The sequence below is a fragment of the Lolium rigidum genome, chromosome 2, assembly GCF_022539505.1.
Source record: "Lolium rigidum isolate FL_2022 chromosome 2, APGP_CSIRO_Lrig_0.1, whole genome shotgun sequence".
Classification (NCBI taxonomy): domain Eukaryota; kingdom Viridiplantae; phylum Streptophyta; class Magnoliopsida; order Poales; family Poaceae; genus Lolium; species Lolium rigidum.
In genome coordinates this window covers 273,319,305-273,339,221 of record NC_061509.1, presented here as the reverse complement: position 1 = coordinate 273,339,221, position 19,917 = coordinate 273,319,305, and the positions used below count along the sequence as shown (strand labels likewise).

Here is a 19,917-nt window from a genome sequence, read left to right as displayed (position 1 = left end):
GACGCCGTCCGCCAGGTACGGGAGTACGTGGCGGCCCGCCGGGAGGCCCGCGTTTTCAGTGAACTGAACTCGTACTTTTCGATTTGCGTTTTTTCGGGCTCTAGTAGAGATGCTCTTACAGCATGCGAATAAATGCGGTCGTGCGAGAAGCTAACCATGAAAATTAATCGCTTTCGGTGCTAATTCGGTTGCAGTAACGATGGATGTCATTTCATGTCTACAAATTTTAGTCTAATTTCCGTACCATCACAAAACAAAATCACTAAAGAAGAGAGAGTAACAGCGGTATATTACAGTACAGTGCAAAGTGCTCTGAAAATAAGGGTAGTTTGTCTCGTCAGATGTGTCACCTTGCACAAGCCATCACGAAAAAAAATCACGAAACAGTGTTTGGCCAAACGAGCTGCTGCGTCGATCGGCTCAGCAGGATTTCCACGCGCGCAGACCTTGCCGCCGATGGATGTGGCGGCATGGCCCACGAGGGCAAACGGCCACTCACGGCGATCGTCAAAAGCCAACGTGCCGCCAGGGCACGCGACGGCAAGGCCTGCCGCCATAGGCTAGGGCGGCATGTTGCCACGTGTCGGCTGGGGGCACTGCCGCCACGCCGAAGGTAGTCTTTTTTGTCAATTATACTCATAGGTGATCTTTTTTGTCAATTCACTGGATAGGGTGGTCCTTTTTGCCAAAGACACCAAAAGAGATAGATTGATTGTCCTTCTCCAAGTCCATCCATTATATACCATAAAATTGCAACGCTGAGATCGGCTAATTGATAGAAAATTCATAATATTTTCATGGATTATGACATGCATTAATTTATTTTTAAAGACTGACAAATTTACTAAATCCCAAAAAATGGTTGACCCAATTCAACAAAGTTAAAATATAGGGTCTAGTTATTTATATTGAACATATTTTGTGTCAACCATAATGGTTTCTAGTTATTTATATTGAACATTTTAACTTCTTGTTAACATGTTATAACACAAAATATGTATATATATTAAATTTGATAAATGAATGTTTGCACTGCCTTCATTCTTTATTATAACTATATAGTATTAAACATGATGTCCACTAATGAAAACCAATATATCATATTATTTCTTATATGTTTCGTGTATTTACCATTACAAATATTTTCACATTAATTTGATATTGTATTTTCAAATATTTACTAATCATATTTTAAAATCACAAAATATAATTCATCTCTAAATTAATGTGTCCCACCTAATGATTAATAGCATTTTATATATGCTGGTATCCATAGTATTCTTACATATATTGGTATAATGTTTTAAATACATGAGTAACCCCACATGAAAACATGAGTAACAATCTTGATGGATACTTCTAGAGTATAAAATTGTTAAGATTGTTGGCCGTAAGTAGAAAGTTTACTAGTTATAAGTTGTCAATATGTACTTGCGGCTCTTGTATGAAAATGAAGTGAAGCTAAACGTAAAATTTTACGAAGCTATTCTAGGTCATCATTTTTTTTTGCGGGTATAGGTCATCATTGTAAGAGCTTTCTTAAGTCTTAACAATGTAATTTCCAATATATTGGAAGGTCCAAGGCCCTTATGCCGTTATGGCACATGTCACAAGCGGTATATCCTCGAACCAGTTGATGTTGCCCTCTTTTATTTGGAAGTGCTTATTTCTTGGTAAACAAATCTTCGATGCTATTATGGACTCAATAGTTGGGCAAATGTGGCATGTATGTCAGTATTATATTATACGGAGTAACACGTTAAATTGCCAATGGAACTATGGAAGGTTTGTCAGGATAAGATAATGCGGAGGCAGATGCAAACATGGGACGAATGTCTGCGTTGGTTCTCTGTTCCGGGCTTCCGCTGTGTACGTACCTATGAACGGCGGAAGTTATTCGAGGTGCGGTCCAGCTGAAGCGGCTGCCGTCACGACCCGAAATTCACCGCGCAGCACACAGCAACAACGTGGGGAAATCATTGTCCAGGACAAAACAAACGTCGCCGACCATTTGGAGAGACCGTGCAGGCGTACGGCATCTGGAATCCTCAATCCGGTGCTGGTTGACAAAGCCGGCGACGGCAGCGGCTTCCGCCGGGATCGCCACACGGCTCCACGTCCCCAGAATATACATGCCGTGAGCGCAGGCATATTCTCTCCCAGTGGAATTTGCATCTGGATATTCTGGAATCTCTGGCTGTAGGCGTGGGCCGATCGATGCAGAGGAGAGACCTGAGTGAACAAACCATCGAGAACGACACGAAGCCATTGTTTAGGAACACCGAAATGTGTATGATATCTTCTCGCATGATACATGTTTGATCATTTTCTTAAGCAGCCGATGGAAACGACTAGCATGCTTTTGCGTGGGACCCAGCCCGGTGGTTGACAGTTGACAAGACCAGGGGAAGGAAATATTACTCCTAGTTGCATGCTAAAATGGTCCACCTCCACTCTGTCCACCCTCACGACTAGAAGAACGCAACGAAATTGTCTCTTCACACACAGGGTTAATTAGTATATATACTGGCCTGTGCCTTTCTCTATCAGCTAACTCAGTCGAGTACAATAATACATCCTAGTTTATCGGGTGATTACATGTTTCAAATACCTCGGTTCCATATAGCAAGACGTATATATTTAGCTAAAAATAAACATTCTCCAAGTAGAACTAAGTGTAGACACGAAAATAGGGATGCTAACAATATCAGTAGGTTCATCATAAGATGTATTTTTTTTAGTGTATCAACTGTCATAAACATTATTGTTCCGCATATATATTAAGTCAAATATAGTATGTGATAGTAGTATCATATCAATCCTATTAATATGCAAACAAGTCGAGTATGTGAGGAGAGGAGAGGATGCAGTTAACAACCTAGCCGTCCGCCGATAATTCGAGCAAACCAGTCGAGCATGTTGCCGTCGCGCGTGCTTATGTAGATACGTGTTGCCAAGTTAGGTAGCATAACGCTGAGCGAGCATTCGCAAAAAAAAAAAAAGTTAGATATCATAACGCCGGCATGCTCGATGACGCCACCACATCAGGATTTTATCTTAGTGGATGCTTAGGCTCGACGCCGGTTATACGCTAGTTTTTTTTTTCCTGGAGCGAATACGCGGTCTACGCAATATTTCTCGTGCAATACGTATGCCATTTGTATTTAAAAAACTGCTGTCCTGATCAGTAGAGCTGCGAACCATCTGGGCAGGGCAGAAGCGGGGCAGTGATCATCTGTGCCCTGACTCCATTTTATATGCAATCCAAGACGGACTTTTCATTTTGAAACGAGAATAAACCAAGGAACGGTACGTCATGCAAGTGAGAGAACCGTGTATGTATGCTGCACAACTCGTGTTGCTCCCATTGGAGGAGCGGTACATTGTTAAGCGGCGGTACATTATGAGTGGTTGAGTTGGCTTTGGCCGACTAATTAGTCGGAGTAGTAGATTGTAATTTGGACATTACGATGTAGAAGTAAACACATGCAAACATGGGACAAACAAGCACAAACATGGTTGGGCATGCATGATGCATGCCATGCAATTTTAAAAATAGCAGATAAAATAGGCGTTTAGATAATGTATATATGTTAAATTAAAAATTAAAATACAAAAGTACTTTACTTGTACAAAATACACCAAGAGTTCATGTGATGGTACAAGAGCCATATTTTAACCGTGCAATAAATGTAATGTTCTATTTTTTTTTGTAGTCCACATAAGATCATATTTATTCTTATAAATTAATGTAATAGTGTGTGATTCTATTTTAATTAAATGCTAAAACTTTAATATATGACTTATTCGATTCTTGGAAAATCAGGTCCACCTAACCCCATATTCCCATGTGTATTCTTTGCTTTCTTCGCTCAATTAATTAATTAATTACTAGCTTGTTGTTGTACTCCTAAAATCTAGATCCATCACGGCTGTTTTTTTAAGGAATACTGTAGGGGAAGCCCCTACAATAATTTTTGTTTTTAAATAATAAGAACCCAAATTTGCGTCTCTGGAAACTTGAACCTGGGTGGCTGAGTTGTACATCCACTTCCCTAACCAAATGAGCTAGACTCATTTTCTTCCATAGTACGAGATCTGAAAGTTTGATAGACCTATGGAAATATTCCCTCCGTCCTAAATTAGTTGATTTAGATTTATCCAAATACACATGTATCAAGATTGTTTTAGTGTGTAGATAAATGTAAATGTAGACAAACTCTAAGTTAAAATCTCTTGGAGTACATGTGTGTTTAGACAAATCTAAATTAATTATTTTGACACGAAGAAAGTATTAATAAAATTCATGTGCACGCATCTCGTGTTCCCCGGTGAAGCGGCATCCTAGATCGATGGTACCCGATCGATCGATCACACCGAAGTGGCGCGTAGGAATGGTCGTCGCGGAAACGCACGACCGACGAACGTACATGAATAAAAGAGCAGAAAGGTCGTAAGTTTCCAGATTCCAGTTACGACGACGAGCCAGCCGTCGCCCCGAGATCTTGTGGCTTTTGGAATTCAGCGGACCACCTTACCGTTGAACAGAAGTCCAGGCGTGTAGGTGCCATGTTGCAAAATCACGCGCGCGCCATCACAATCGCGCACCAAATATCAGCTTCCAACCCAATCGCTAGCTTCTCAAAATGGATTTTAATTTTGAGCTAACTCAAAATGGATATGAGGAGCTGGAAACGTCCGGTGCAGCTTCTGTCTGCCAATTCGGTCGGAAGCCAAAAAAGCAAGATATTTGGCCAAGGTGCAGATGAAGAATCTCAGCCCATTATTCGTAAGTTTGACAGGTTGTTGGGCTGGTTAGTAGGCTGGGTTGATTTTAGTTCTGAAAAAAGTTAGGTTGGGACGTCATGATTTTTTTCCGAATAATTTTTGCATATATTGGAGATGAAACAGAGATAAGTTTTGGTGTATTTTCGTCTAATCATGTTGCCTTGTATATGCAGTAGGCCCACAGAATTGGAGAAACAGGGTGTGCTATGGGGCTTGGAAAAGCAGGTGACGAACGACGAAGCTCCGGCTCGAGGAAACAGGGAGGTAGGAGCAGGGCCGGCCCTGACCCATGGCAGCCATGGGCGACCGCCAAGGGCCCAGGTCGGGTGGGGGCCCAGGATCGGAGTTTCTCTATACTATGAGCTGAAAAAATTACTGTAATATAAGTGAATATGCCCACTAAGAAAAAGCTGGAAGAAGTACTGATCGGTCCAACTCCCATCGGAAGTCTTCCACGAGGCCATCAGTATGCATAACCTTGGTTTGTCAGGAACGAATTGGTTTCCTTGAAAAAACAAGAGGCTACCAGTATGCGTGGCCAAGGGTTGGCCCTGCCTCGGTCGATTTCCATGGGAAAAAGAACATAGACGATCGCCAGTTCGTATGTCTTCCTCGTATCTACGTCTTGTCGATCGCCTCGGCTCAACCGCCCTCCCTGCTGGTTGGTTGCTTAGCCCTGTCAACCGCTCGTCGATCAGCAACCTGCCGTCCTGCCCCTCTGTAAACACATGATTAAATCTTCAATCTAAGTTTTCATCTAAATCCATGATTACTCTCTTAATAATTACCATTTAATTTTATGTATATTCCTTCATTGTTATAGGTGTTAGAATGCCAAAACAAATGTCGGGTAAAGAAAAAGAGAAAGCTAGCCAATAAGTTTATTGAATCGCAGAGGGGTGCTTTAAATATTTATTTTTCAGTCGATTGCTATCCAAATGTTTCAGTTGCATATTACTTTTTTTATACTATTTTATTATTTTTATTAGGGAAATTTGAGAAAACACTTATTATATTTTTCTACCATTTTATTATTTTTATGTCTATCGAAAATATGTGTATAAACTTAAAGTAGGCATATATCTAGCCTCAAGGGGCCTTTTTGTTGATTTCGCCCAAGGGCCCCGAAAAACATAAGGCCGACCCTGGGTAGGAGAGGTCGGAGAAGCGCCGGCCTGCATGGCCAAGGTCTGGGTCAACGAAGTCAAGCAGATGTGGAGGAGGTTGGGGTAGCCGAATGGGGTCGGCGTTGACGAGCTCGGATGCAGGAGAGGACGCCCGGTCGAGGAGGCAGGACGAGGTGCTCGAGTTTAGGGCCTGGATAGGACGACTGGGTCGAAGATCTGGAGGGATGAAGGCAGCGTTGCAAGGGAAGGCCGTGGCAGCAGAGTGGCGGCGAACGCCTGCTAGGGTTCTATCGGGAGGAGTTTTGGAATACGATGGAAATGTGCCAGTGGGTCCCGCTTGGCGGTGGCATTGCCAACCTAAATAGATTCATATCCATCTTCTTCAAATTCGATTATGACCGAAAAGCCTAGTTTCAGTATTGTACACGAGTTTGGCCCAAATCGGTAGAGTTGGCTTCTCGAATCTAACTACACATGGAATCGGCAGCTGAAGACGAGCGCGCAAGCAAGAGCCGAAGACGAGCATCACCGATCAATTAACCGACATTGAAGACAAACCTTATGAGGGCATTCATTCAAGCGTTACGTAAACATCTCCACTACGACATACCTGCATATCTAATGCTCCATTGTACCATGATTGTAATCCAGCCATACATCCTATATAAGGCACGGTTCGGAGCCCTCCAGGAGCAAGCTCTCTTGGGAGTACACATATGCACACACATTCATTCATGTTTATCCGAACACCGCTATATAATACAAGATCAAACAAGCAGGAGTAGAGTTTCCTAACCGATATACCTCAAACATCGTACATCATTGTGACAATTATGTACCCAGATATCTACGCAACCTAATCACACGATTCACCTCTCTTAGCCATCACATCTGGCTAATGTTGAGAAAAAAAATCCACAGCACCCTTCTTCCTTAATCTTTTTTTGTACTACCCATTAAGAGACTTATTCATGTATACTAAATTCAGGCATACGTTCATCGATTTAGACCTGTGTAGTTTCTTAGGCCATGTACTATGGTGCGTCAATTCAAATAAAAATTATGTCAGGAGTCGCTTCAGTTTAGCTGTTCTGTTAGCATCGTTTTGCATGTGGAGCAATGATTGAAGAGTGAAGCATGCAATCTATATTTTATTCACCATCCTCTTTCCTCAATGGCAGATTTGGCTCATCTTCTCTCTCTTGCATGTGAATCAAACCAACTTTGTGATTCGCTTTTTCTGCTAAACACCACAGTGCGATGTCCTACTATATGCAGAACCGGTTGAAAGGCCTCTATGATTCGCTTTTATGCTACATAGTACATGGTCTTAACTCCACTCTCAACATATAAATTCACCGTGTTACTTATGTGTCCATTGATAGCCTGGACTGCAATAAACATCAACCAACTATAGCAGTTTGGCTCAAACTAGGTAAGGACCGCAACGACGACAAAGAAGTAAATTTCCTAAGCATCCACATGTTTCCACACAACCATAGTTACTTGATTGTTTTTTGCATGTCTTAGGGTGATCCATGTCTATTACACTTAGCAAAATTAACCTCATAGTGATGAAATTATTACGATATAATTTCAGTTTTCATTCAATATAAATTTATTTTTAGTAAATTTTATAAAATGTACATTTTTTGCAATCAAAATTTATGTGAGTTGATTCTTATTTATGCACCGGATCGCAAGTTCATTAATTCATGTTCGCTACATATGAGAAAAAAGGGTGAAAGATAATGTCTTTGCGGATCAACTTTTGTCCCGTAAATGAATGGCATCGTTCATGTATTTGTTATAATCAATTTTAATAAGTACGATACATATATTAGCATGTAGTTCTCAAACTAATGTACATGTACATCTGCACATATTTCCATAGTATATAGTGTATGAATGTCTATCTTATGTGCAAATAGAAAATTCTAGAGCACACAAGTTTCTAAAAAGGACCTGTCGCGCAATCTTCGGTGTTGCTCACTTATTGATTTTTTTCATCGTCATATATGTCTTTCGCGTTCTCGCCGGTTAAACATAAATCGCTAGCTGACCAACAATAGTTTTTTATTTTTGAGAAACCGGTTTATTGCTTTTGTAAATATATGGGTTGTGTTAACAGGTAAGTAATAGAAGTACGGGCTTCATAAGATTACAGAAACCTTACTCCTAACTTTGAACTTTACTGATACGAAGATCACAAGTACAAGGTTACAAGTATCACGACGAGTTATCCAAGTAACTCGACGAGATGAAAAATCTTGGGTGTAAGGCAATATGGTGTATTGCGATGATGGATAGGTTGTCACATGGCGATGTTTTGATTGCTTTCGGGGTATTCATTCCGTAGTGGCATTCATCTTTATATAGGTGTAGCTCTTGAGAGAGTCCACCTGATGCACGTTGAGAAATTCATGTCTTGTACGAATAAGCCTTCGTGTAATCTCCCACATCCTTTCGGCAAGCGTGCGGCATGGACCATTTGGCTCCATGTGGGCCTAAGGGAGTTGCATGTGTGGCTCCCCTCCATTAATGAGGTAGAACCTGAATCTTTTTAGGAGAAATATGTTAGATTGTTTACTTCGTTGGACTTTATTTTTGTCCTAAAGAGGTGTAAAGAGCATGTATGAAAATTGTACCTGCAGGGAGCCAAATGTGTGCCCTTCTATGTTACAACAAAATTATATTTGTAGCATCTTCTCTGTACAAATCATTTACACGAGATTTTGACGTATAGGATATATCTAGAACTTTATTTTTGGAATGTATGCCCCGTAGGCATACGAACACACTCATGAAGTGACGATTATGAATTGTCATCGCTGAAACGCACTACCGACGACCGCACGTACATGAATCAAACAGTAGAAAGGTGGTGAGTTTCCAGATTCCAGTTGCGACGACCGCCCACCCGCCGAGACCTCGTGGCTTTTGGAACTCACCGGCCAGGCGACCTTGTGTTGCATCGTTGAACACAAGTCTAGGTATATATGTAGGTGCCAGCTTGCTAAATCACGCGCGTGCACGTCATCGCAATCGCACGCGCGCACAGCTGAGCACGCGGCGCACCAAACATGTGTCATGTGTGGGAATCATACCGACGACAGGTTACCGCAATCGCGAAACCATAGTTTAGCTCAACAGCGAAATGGTGTTGTGGTCCGTGGCTGTGCCGCTCAATTTTTTCTTGGACTACGTATTGAATATTGTCATGTTCAATACGGGCTTGAGCTAAGAATTATTGTTTGCCTTACCGAGAGGATAGCATTTTCTGACACTGCTCATGTCACCCTCTCGGTATGGAAACAGTCTTTTAACTTCAAATACGTATTCCGTACCTCGGGAGACTATGACTTTTGCTCAGTTTCAGAGAACAAGATCACAGCTCAAAACACAAGAAAATCAATATCAGCTCTCGAGAAAAAAAAAAGATCCAATGTCAGCTTCAGACAATTGCGGAGTAAAGCCTAGGCCCAATACTCTCGTGCAGGCCGTGCAGAACTTGTGAGCTGAAGCAGAACGTTTAAGCCTGCTAACGAACCGCCAGGCCCGAATTCCACGGCCCGCCCGCCCGCCCTCTTCTTCTTCTTCCTCCTCCGCTTCTCCTCCCGGCCTGCAGAAAATTGCGGAGAATCAAATGCCGCTCCTATCTCGCCCGGCGACTCGTCGGAGGTTTTGGCATGCAGGCCCCGCGCACCATCCTAGCCGGTGCGGCGCAGTCGGTCCCAGACCCGGCCCGGCGCGAAGCGTCGCCACTCCTTCTCGCGCTCGCGCGACGGCCTTCGAATCTCGCTTATCGCCCGTTACTCCTGTTCCAGGATGCAGGTACCGATTGCTCCTTCCATTACATCACGCCGCGCGTGCGCGAGGCTTGCTCGGTGTTTGATTGCGCCTCACTGTTTGCTCCTCACGTCCCGCCAAGTGTTTGCGTGTTTGCCACTGTGGCTTCTTATTCGGTTCCACCACTCAATCTGTCTGTATCACCCATCATGCCATCAGGGACGGGGAAGGCCACGCCCGTGTGGGGATTACCAGGCTCGATGTCCAAGAAACGGAGATCAGGTCTGGATTGATAGTCTGACAATGTTGAATCTGCATTTGCCACCTGTCTAGCCAGGTTATGACTGAATGTGTGCTGGTTTGTGCCATGATGTGCCGATCAATTCCAGTTACAGTGATGTATTCCCATAGCTTTGTTCTTCAGTAATGACGAGTTGGGGTATCTGTTTTGGTGGCTTGTGTCTTGCACATGTCCTGTATGGCTTCGTGGCCGTGGAGGAGCTGAAGAAACTGCAAGATGAAAGTGAGCTGCTTCTTCAGGAAATTAGATTACTAGAGATGGAAAGGCAATCGGTACAAAATCTATTGTGTTTGTTGCTAAATAGAGAATAAAGAAACTAGTAGGAACTGGAACGTGTGGCTTAAAAAGGGAACTTGAAAGTGAAATTGCCCGATTTTAGCAGTTCAATGCTGATTAGTATTGCTATATTTAGATGAAAAAAATATAGCACTTACCTAAAATGGTAAACCATTTGCCTTTGTCTCAACCCATCTGAAAGATGTGCTTATCCAAGGCTTGGGGCATGGATTGGAAGCAACATTAACTACGCGTAGGTAATCATTCCTGTTTAGCTTTCTGCATGAATTTCATCTTTGCAGGCTAAAAAGACTTCGTCACAGCTAGGAATTGTTTGTTTCTTACATACACTTACTTTCCTATCCAGGGAGAAGGTATTGGTTGCTTCTCATGGTTTGGATGGCGAACTTTGGGATCCATCCAAAGACATTTATCTTCCTCGGTGGTATTCTGTTAATGATATCGAAGGGAAATCATTTTGCAAAAAGTACTTCAGCAACGCCTTGGATTCCATAGTTGTTTGTCAGCTGTGGTAGGTAACTCACTGCTTTGCAGTGAATCCTTTTTTTAGCTGTTTCAGTGAAATCTCACAAAGCACAAGTCATTTTTAGGTAGGATGTATGCGGGCGTTGATTCGTTTATTGGCAATCTTAAGAAAGCAGTTCATATTGCACAGGGCAGAGATGCCCAGGGTTGTGTTATTAACTTGTACTTGCATTCTGTATGGACCTTAACAGTCAGGTCTGCTATTAGCATATTTATCAGAGCTTATCCTCGACAGGTCATCGTAATGGAAAACAATGGGTCTGCTGTGAACTCAGTTGTGCGCGCATCGAACGAAATATAGGTAAAAACATGTTATCTCAAACATAAGAAACTTGTTTAAGCTTGACATTTCATGCCATGCAATATGTATAGGATCATTCAATTTATTTATCATTTGTTCCAGCCTACCAAGGAGGAAGATGGAATAGCATTTACCGAGACATACAATGAGGCACTGGCACATTTAACATCAATCAAATCACCCTTTTGGCTCAGAACTAGTGTTAAGTAATCTTTACCTGCTTAGGTAGATCAAAATGATATATGGGCACCATGACCAGCACTCGCTCATACATTTAAGATGTCATACTCATATGTAATGACAATGATAAACATATTGCACATTATTTTTATGTGCATTCATTGTTTTATTCCGCTTGTGCTAATATGCTCTTTGTGCATATTATAATCATATTACATAAAGCACAATGTTGCTGTCATATGTTTCCACCCACTGCTGTGTCTCTTTGCAGGCAGATGAAGCCAATAAAGAATGGATCTGCCCCCTATACAGATAACTTTTCCCAGTGATGGTTATAGGTAACAGCTAACAACCACACAATATTTTCTTGGGCAGTTCCCTCCCTTCGATATGATTTAGAGGAGATATTTTATGTGTCAATAGGAAGTCAAAAGGGCATGGCTACAACAGAAGGTCATCTTATGGATCAATGTAAGCTTTTAGATCAGTTGATTGACATTTCTATGTTGTATCATATGGTTTAGAGCTTTAATTACCTGTAACCAGAAAATCTGGTCGTCATGACTACCAAAACTAGCAATGTCTCAGTACATCATCTCTACATACATCGGGAAGCTTATTTCTGTATAAGGAAGCTCTGTCAGGAAAGTTCACGAGATACCAGTTCTCCGAACCAAAAGGTACAACTTCATATAGGCATAGTTTGGATTTAGCCCTCAAATCAAATTAAGAGTTATTTGTGTAGTGGTCGCCTAGTCAAGAAATGCTGAAAAATGATTTGCACTTCCCTTTTGTAAAATGTGTGAAGTTTCTATCCTAATAAATGATTGCAAGTTCTCTTTGCATCTTGATCGTAACATATTTTAAACAGAAAAAGGAGTAGCAAATTTAGATCATTTCTACAATTTGACTGAATTGTCCAACTAGTATGAGGTTTAGATCTTTGCTTGTGTTCAGTTTTCTGCAACTGCCATATGGCATTTCTTTTCTTGCATCCAAAAGATTTCATATCTGAAAGGATGTGCAGAATGAATGACACAATATATTTTCCATCTACGAGCTAAAGCTGTATGTACTGCCTCCTTCAAAATCAAGGACGCAATCCTGTGTGAACTTGTACTCCACATTCCGTTGTTCCATATCAAGCAAGCTCTGCGTCTCCTCCATGTTGGCATCTGCTTGAGCCCATGGGTTTAGCTGGTATCTCCTCAGCATCTCTAGCCTCTCTGCAACCTCCTTCATTGTCGGCCTTTCCTGTCCACACATGTTCAAGCATTTCATGATGAGGTGCGTGATCACTTCGAGCGTTTCAATTCTCATCTCATTCCTCACTTGGCTGTCCAGAAGCTCTTGGTGCTGGCCTACCTGAACTGCCATCATGAAGCATAAAACAAGGCTTCTATCTTCCTCTGGCCCGTCGAAGTACAGTGCCTTCTTCTTTGTCAGAAGCTCCAACAGGACGACACCAAAGCTGTACACATCACTCTTCTCAGTCAGCCGGCATGTCATTAGGTATTCTGGATCAAGGTAACCACATGTTCCCTGCACCAATGTCGCCATCTTGGCCTCATCAGTTGGTGCCAGTTTTGATGCTCCGAAATCTGAAACTTTTGCTGTGAGCTTGTCGTCCAACAAAATGTTTGCCGTCTTGACGTCTCCATGGAGAATAGGAGGTGAGGCTGAAGAATGCATGTATGCTAGTGCCTCGGCAGACTCCACTGCTATCCGAAGACAGGTTTCAAAGGCTGTGCCAGACTCGATTCCGTTACTGCCATGGATGTAATTGTATAGGGTACCGTTTGAGACATACTCATAGACCAGCATGGGCACTTCTACTTCGAGGCAGCACCCAAGCAGCTTTACGACATTCTTGTGGTTTATCTGGGAGAGGATGAACATCTCCATCGCGAATTCCTTTGTCGGGGCCTCCTCTATCATCTTTGACTTCTTGATTGCCACCACTGTCTTGTCCTCAAGGACACCCTTGTAGACAATGCCGTGCCCGCCGCGGCCGAGAACACGGTCAGCAGCAAAGTGGTTGGTCGCCTTCTCGAGGTCTTCCTTAGAAAAGATCTTGAACCCACCGGCGCAGGTGCCGGTGCCATTGTAGGAGCTCATCTGCTGCTGCAGGAAGACGCCTCCATTTAGTTCGAAGAACTTGTGCTTTGCCCTGATAAGCTTCCTCTTCTGGATACCCAGGTAGAGCCAGAAGCACATGAACACTGGCAAGAACACTCCAACACTGACTCCTGAGTATGACATTGGATAACTATAAGTTTTCCGACAACAAGGTTGCAGGAGCAACTAAAGGGACAGAAGTTTCAGGATTGTCTGTTTACCTGTAACTACTTTCAGCGCGAAGGTGAAACTGTCCTTTGGACGGCAACCATTCTTCCAGGTGGCAATTCCACTAGTCCCAGGAGGACATTGGCAAGTGTAGCTTCCTGGAGTATTTGTGCAGACACCGTAGCATGGTTCCTCTTGCTTTTCTATGCGTTTGCACTCGTCGATGTCTTCCGTTTGGCAAAACAATTCATCAGACAAAGTGTTAAACATGGCAGTAGTTGAGTAATGTTGAAATTGTGGCAAGATATATCTGTGTACATACCTCTGCATCCATCTTCTAGATAGGGGTTGCCCTCATACCCCTTGGAGCAGTTGCACTGATACCCAGCGCCGTTTATGGATTTGACGCAATGGCTGGCCGCGCTCCTGCACGCGTAGTCGGTTCTGTTGAGCCTGGCGGTGCTGCAGTTGCCGACGTTACGGACCGCCCAGTCGAGGATGATGGGCACGGTGAGGTCGTCGGTCCGGTTGAGGTGCTTGTCGACGTTGTTGTACCTGGTACTCAACCACTCGGTATCCACCAGGAACACGTAGCGGCAGGTCGTGGTGGTTGTATACAAGATTGGGTCTCCATCCTTCTTTTGCACATCGAGCAGGTATGGCTCGAAGTACCCAACAGCGCTGGGTATGGCGCTCTGGCAGCAGGCGACGCCCGTGCATGACCCTGGCATGGCGTACTGCAACGGCCTGCATATGGACATGCAGCCACTGACGTAGTAACCGGCGGTGTCGACGAAGTAGCCGTGGCTGGGGCAGCCGAGCGCGACGAGGCGGTTCCTTGTTGCGGAGAAGAGATAGTGGCTGCTGGTGAGCGGCATAGCTCCATCACCGCTCCGGTTGACGCTGACACCTTCGTTGTCGTAGCAGTAGCGCGTCGCTTTGAGCTTTGCCTGGACCTCGCCGGTGGCGATGGACAGGTTCGTGATCCGGATGTCATAGCCAACCGCGGTGAGCCGCGGGGTGGCATGGGAGTCGTCGCACTTGAGCTGGAAGCCACCTTTGCCATCATCACGGTAGCAACCGTCGCCGATGCCAAAGGGGTAGGGGATTGTGATGTTGCCGCACTTTTCGCGGCAGCCTGGCCGCACGACCCGCGGAGGTGGTGGCGGCTTCTGTTGCTCTTGAGCCGAGACTTCTGCCAGTGGCAGTAGTAACAGCAGCAAGAGGTGCACCACAGGTGCGATCGCCATTTTTGCTCTGCTAGTCTGCTCTGTCAATCAGACTGCTGGGAGGGAGTGGGAAGTGTGAGATGCTGAAGCATGGAACGTTCATGTACGCGTGCAGGTTCTGAAAACTAATAACCTGTCACTAGATAGGATCGGGTCAGTTGTACTACACAACACTAATGAATGGTATTTTTGTTAGGTGTTATATCTGGAGCACTGGCTGGTGACGAGGCGACACCTACAGCAACCTTTGCCGTTTAGCCTATGGCAGAACTTGTTTAACAAGATCGCACCTGGCAGAGCCATAGATGACGACACATGTCAATACAAGAGTTTCTGCTGGTTATTCTGAAATTTTGGCATCCATACCTGAAAAGAGAAGTTTTGGCTTGTAAATGCTGCCTGAGAGTGAGCCGATCGTGTGACTGATGAGGCTACTCCCCCCTGCCACCTCCAGTGTGGGTTCATCATCGTGATCGGGGAATGATTTCTTCAGTGGCTTGTCTTCTTCGGCATCAAGATCCTGCACATGCTTCACATTCAATCTGCGACTGTTGCCATTGACGAGGTCTTGGGCATTTTCAGGCGGTATGTGTCTCATGTATTTCTCTGTTTGTTTGTTCCTGTTCTTTCGTCTGTGAGCTGATTTCTTCTGCGTCTTGTACCTCATTGGCCGTTTAGGACTTTACCAGCTTAAAGCTGTGCCTATGCCCTGCTATCTAAGCAAAATGATAGTGGAGTAGTGGTTAACCGAACTGCCGGTCCTCATTGGCTCCCTTCCATTATAAATGGAACTTTGACCAAGCTATGCTATATCTTATCTTGGTACTCCAGTCCAGCACGTCAGACACCAGTCGGGACAAATTAGTGTGCTCGCTTACAAGTGACGGCCAGCACCATATCTTTAGTTGGCAATTTTGTAAGAATATTTTCTTTTGAACTTCTGGTTGGGACGATCTCTGAGGGCAGGACAGCAATGTTGTCGAACCTGCTAGACATGTCTAGCTGTCGTCTCGTGTTATGTGAAACCCTTGATGGCATGGCCACTCATGGCGTTTTACATCATCTGGTCAGATGACCACGTCAACGCTTTCCTAAGATCTTTTTAAATATAATGTTGTACGTACTACTATATAAAGGCAGTGGCTAAAGAAAACAGTGAGCATATAAGGCAGTGGGAGTGACTTTTCCCTCGTCTGAGAACGAACAAAAACGTTAAGGCAAATGCTCACTGTTTTCTTCCATTACGTAGTTGCTGCCTGCCTTACAGTTATTGAACGAAAATGGCATCGTTGCGTACGCATACACGCATACATGAACCATGAATTCTCCCCAAGGCACTGACGGTTCAGGTTTGATGTGATTTAATCAGGGAGCGCTCGGAGGACGGGGAACCGGGCGGTTGAAAGACGGCACGGGCGCGATGAACTTGCCTTCCTCCCCGCTGGCGCCCTCCTCGCCTGATACAATACGCAACAAAAATCAACATTAAGACAGGGAAATATGTGCATCAGTAAACGAGAAATAGCTATGATAATTAGTTACCAGTCATGGTAGGACGTTCAGGAATGGTGACAGTAGTAACCGATGGCTGCATACCCGAAGGCGGCCCTCCCTTCATGCCGTTCATCCAACTGAGGCTCTGCTCGGCGCGGCGGTGGAGCAGCACGGCGTGGCCGCTCTCGCCGGAGGCCATGGCAATGGCACCAAGCGCGACCAAAACCAGAGCCACGAGAACCACTTTGGATGCCATTTCACCTCTTCTTTGTTGTGTGCCTCCATCAGCATACATTGCCTCATATATATATACTCGAGAACGATGCGGCGTGGGTTGGCCAGTGTAGTGTGGTGCTCAACTGCTCATGCATGAATGTGCTATATTTGTTAGAGTTCCTAAGCGATTAGGCAAAAAGGCCTAATAAATTCCTGTTCTCAACAGCACATGAGTAATAATTGCTGGCTGGATAGATATGAGTTTAGACAGAAGAGGGAGGAATCGATATCTAAAAAAAAAGACAAAAGAGGGAGGAATCGATATCTTATAGTGTTGTAGACTTGAACATGCACAATCGAAATGAAAACAACCTCACCATGTGCTATCTAGTTTAACTAGCATGGTGGCCCTCGCAAATGCGAGGGCATCATCTATAGTATAAAATGTTAAGAAAATATTTTAAATTATTTGAACCTTTTTTCTTTCTATTCATCTCCTTCATTCCAAAATTATTTTATAAAATAGATACATTGGTACATGCTACCTTTATCTCTATTGTGTAAATTAATATATTAGTACGTTGCAAAGAAATACTCCCTCCGATCCGGAAAGAGTGTCCTAAATACGCTTTTGCAAAGTAAACCTCTTGTTTGTGTTCACGTCAACCCGCACTCCCTCCTGTTTGCAAAGTAAGCATGCCTGCTGTCGCTGTCACCTCCTCATGCATGCAACTGGTTCGGGTTGCAGCCTGGTTGCCAGCCTAGCTAATCTAGAGTTTACATCTTAGAAGGACTTAACTGCAAAACGTTAATTGAACTAGCCATCGGACACTCTTTTAGGATCGGAGGAAGTAACAAAAGACAATGAAATATCTCTTAGGGAAATCGGATGGTAGTGGTTCATGTTTTCTCAATAATACTTTTATAACACAAAAAGCTGGAGCTACGACACCGACAAACTAAGTTGCAATCTTCGTATGCTCTCTAGCGTAGGTGGTCTTCGTAGGTGGTCTTCAGCTATGCATATTTATCAGTTTTGCGTAGTTATACACAATCCAATCTTCTTGTTGGTATCATTGTTGCAAACAAAGAAGTTGGTATATATGAGCTGAGATTTTGCTCGCACGTACTATTGGATATATCATTATCTATAAATAACAAATTGAACAAACCAATTCATGATCAGCACACACTCTTACATGAGTATTCCGCTTGTTTTTTCACATAACACCTCAATGTTACTCGAAGTGATGTTTTTTTTCATTTTGTGTAGTTATGTTCCCAAAATTTTGTGCTCATGCTCATCTTATAGAAGTTGCCCCCTACTCGAAGTGATGTTTTTTTTCATTTTGTGTAGTTATGTTCCCAAAATTTTGTGCTCATGCTCATCTTACAGAAGTTGCCCCCCCCCCCCACACACACACACACTTATCCGTGTAAGAAAACATAGCTATGTGCATATGAATCGGTAAATTTTATAGAAAACTCGGTTGCATTACTTGATATGGTGTTTTTATGAAAACAAAATCATATTTTTCTCTCATTTTATAATTCTGAATTTTACAAAGAAAATAATAACGAAAAAGAAATTGTTAATGTTATATGATAGGACTGTACCATTCATCCACTTAACAAAAGTTTATATATCAAATATTTTTTCGACCGCATATGTACAATCGTGCAAAGAAATACAATGGTCTTAATAACATGATAATATTAATATACATATGTTAATATGATATATTGGTCTAAATAATATGATAATATTAATATACATATGTTAATATAATATTAATATACATATGTTAATATGATATATTGGAAAAGGTTAATCTGGCAACTGAGCTTTTAGTGAGATTGGTTTAGAAAAAAAAATAGTTTCTTGTCGCGAAAAAATCTGAATAAAACATGCTGGTACATATACATCTTTAGTCGACATTGACGTGTAGGTTATATAGGAGCTTTTCCCTAGAGATAAGAGGAGTTCTGTTTGTATTTAATTGGTACTTATTTGAAAGGAAAGAGTCCAGCTGCTATTTCTCTCTCTGTCCTTATTCTATAATCTCAAATCTCAAACGTGTTGGAGTATATCTCCTTATGTAATGTATGGAACAGGAGCATGTTTTTTTAGATACAGACTGTTTTGCTTGAGGCTGGTTTGGTGCATTTTTTTAGGATGGAGGCTAATTCGGTGGGGTCTGGTTTGGAACGTGTTGGAATTATGTAAACATAAGTGTATCACCATATGTTATGTAAATCTTAGTCGTGAATTATAAATCTAACGGTTCCAAAAAATTAGAATGATGTGGATTAATGTGGTGTCTCTGAAATATGACCCCGTATTGTGCTTTTAGTATATAATAGATTGTTCTGATGATGTTATGTTGACACATGGTTTCCATTAGTGGGCGCAAGAGTGTCACCTATTCGAAGCATTTTACTTTTAATTTTTAATAAACATGCAGAACTAAGGTTCCAAAGTGCCCATCTGAAGGAATTAGTTGCAGGCCAGGACGGAGGAACTACTAGTGTAAGGAGGAAGATGAAAAACACATACATCATGAACATGGAAAGTTGTTGCCGCAGCTTTGTTGATGACGTTGGCTGTGATGTTGTCGAGGTCGCTGAATCTATATATTTTGGTGAGGAAGAAGCAAGCGAACGATGAAGAACTCAAACAGAGGCGAGGATTGATGTTGAGACCTTTTTCAAAAACCTTATCGCCCGTCTCCATGTGCATGATCTCAATGGAGGTCCACCATGAATGCAATTGCTAGGATGGGGAAGCTTAGGATAAAGAAAATCTACAAATCTCATTGAAAACTAGATCTTGAATTTAAATTGGCCCTTGATGATCTTTAGCAATTTTTCCTACTGCCTTGAATATTTTCTTTCATTCATAAGGATATTGGGAGGTTTAGGAACACCCAAGACATGTTGGAAACAACTTGTTACGTCAATGGTCTCAAGGCCTCTTTGATTTGTAGTATTATGAAAATACATAGATTGGAAGGAAAGAAGTTGGCAATATGAAAGGATTGAATGTGCAAACAGAGGATTGTGAAGAAAAAAACAAATTGATAAATGTGGTGTTTTATTCATAGGAATAGAAAACTACTCAAATCCCACATCTCATAAGCAAATCAAGTTTAAAAGATATGCAGATGTCTGATTAGGTCATGCCTATGCAACTAATGGGTCTTTGCCTTCTTTTATGCATAGGAATGTAAAATGAGGTTTAAGTAGATTGTAGAATTAATTTGTTTTTTATTCATCTCCAAAACACAAAGGTCTGAGTAGATTGTAAATGAGGTTTACAAACATGGCATGGAACAGAGGCATATGGATTACAACACAATATGAAGTATAATATCTCCATCAAAT

At 42.6% G+C, this 19,917-nt stretch overlaps 1 protein-coding gene across 1 annotated transcript; it reads right to left on the bottom strand.

Moving 5' to 3' along the window:
• Nucleotides 1–12,361: 12,361 nt before the first annotated feature.
• On the bottom strand, nucleotides 12,362–14,844 carry LOC124690945 (wall-associated receptor kinase 2-like). Its single transcript, XM_047224258.1, has 3 exons — nucleotides 13,917–14,844; nucleotides 13,648–13,821; nucleotides 12,362–13,557 (listed from the first exon to the last, which is right to left on the bottom strand). The coding sequence occupies exons 1-3, from the start codon at nucleotides 14,842–14,844 to the stop codon at nucleotides 12,362–12,364; spliced, it is 2,298 nt and encodes a 765-aa protein (XP_047080214.1).
• Between the last annotated feature and the right edge of the window lie 5,073 nt (nucleotides 14,845–19,917).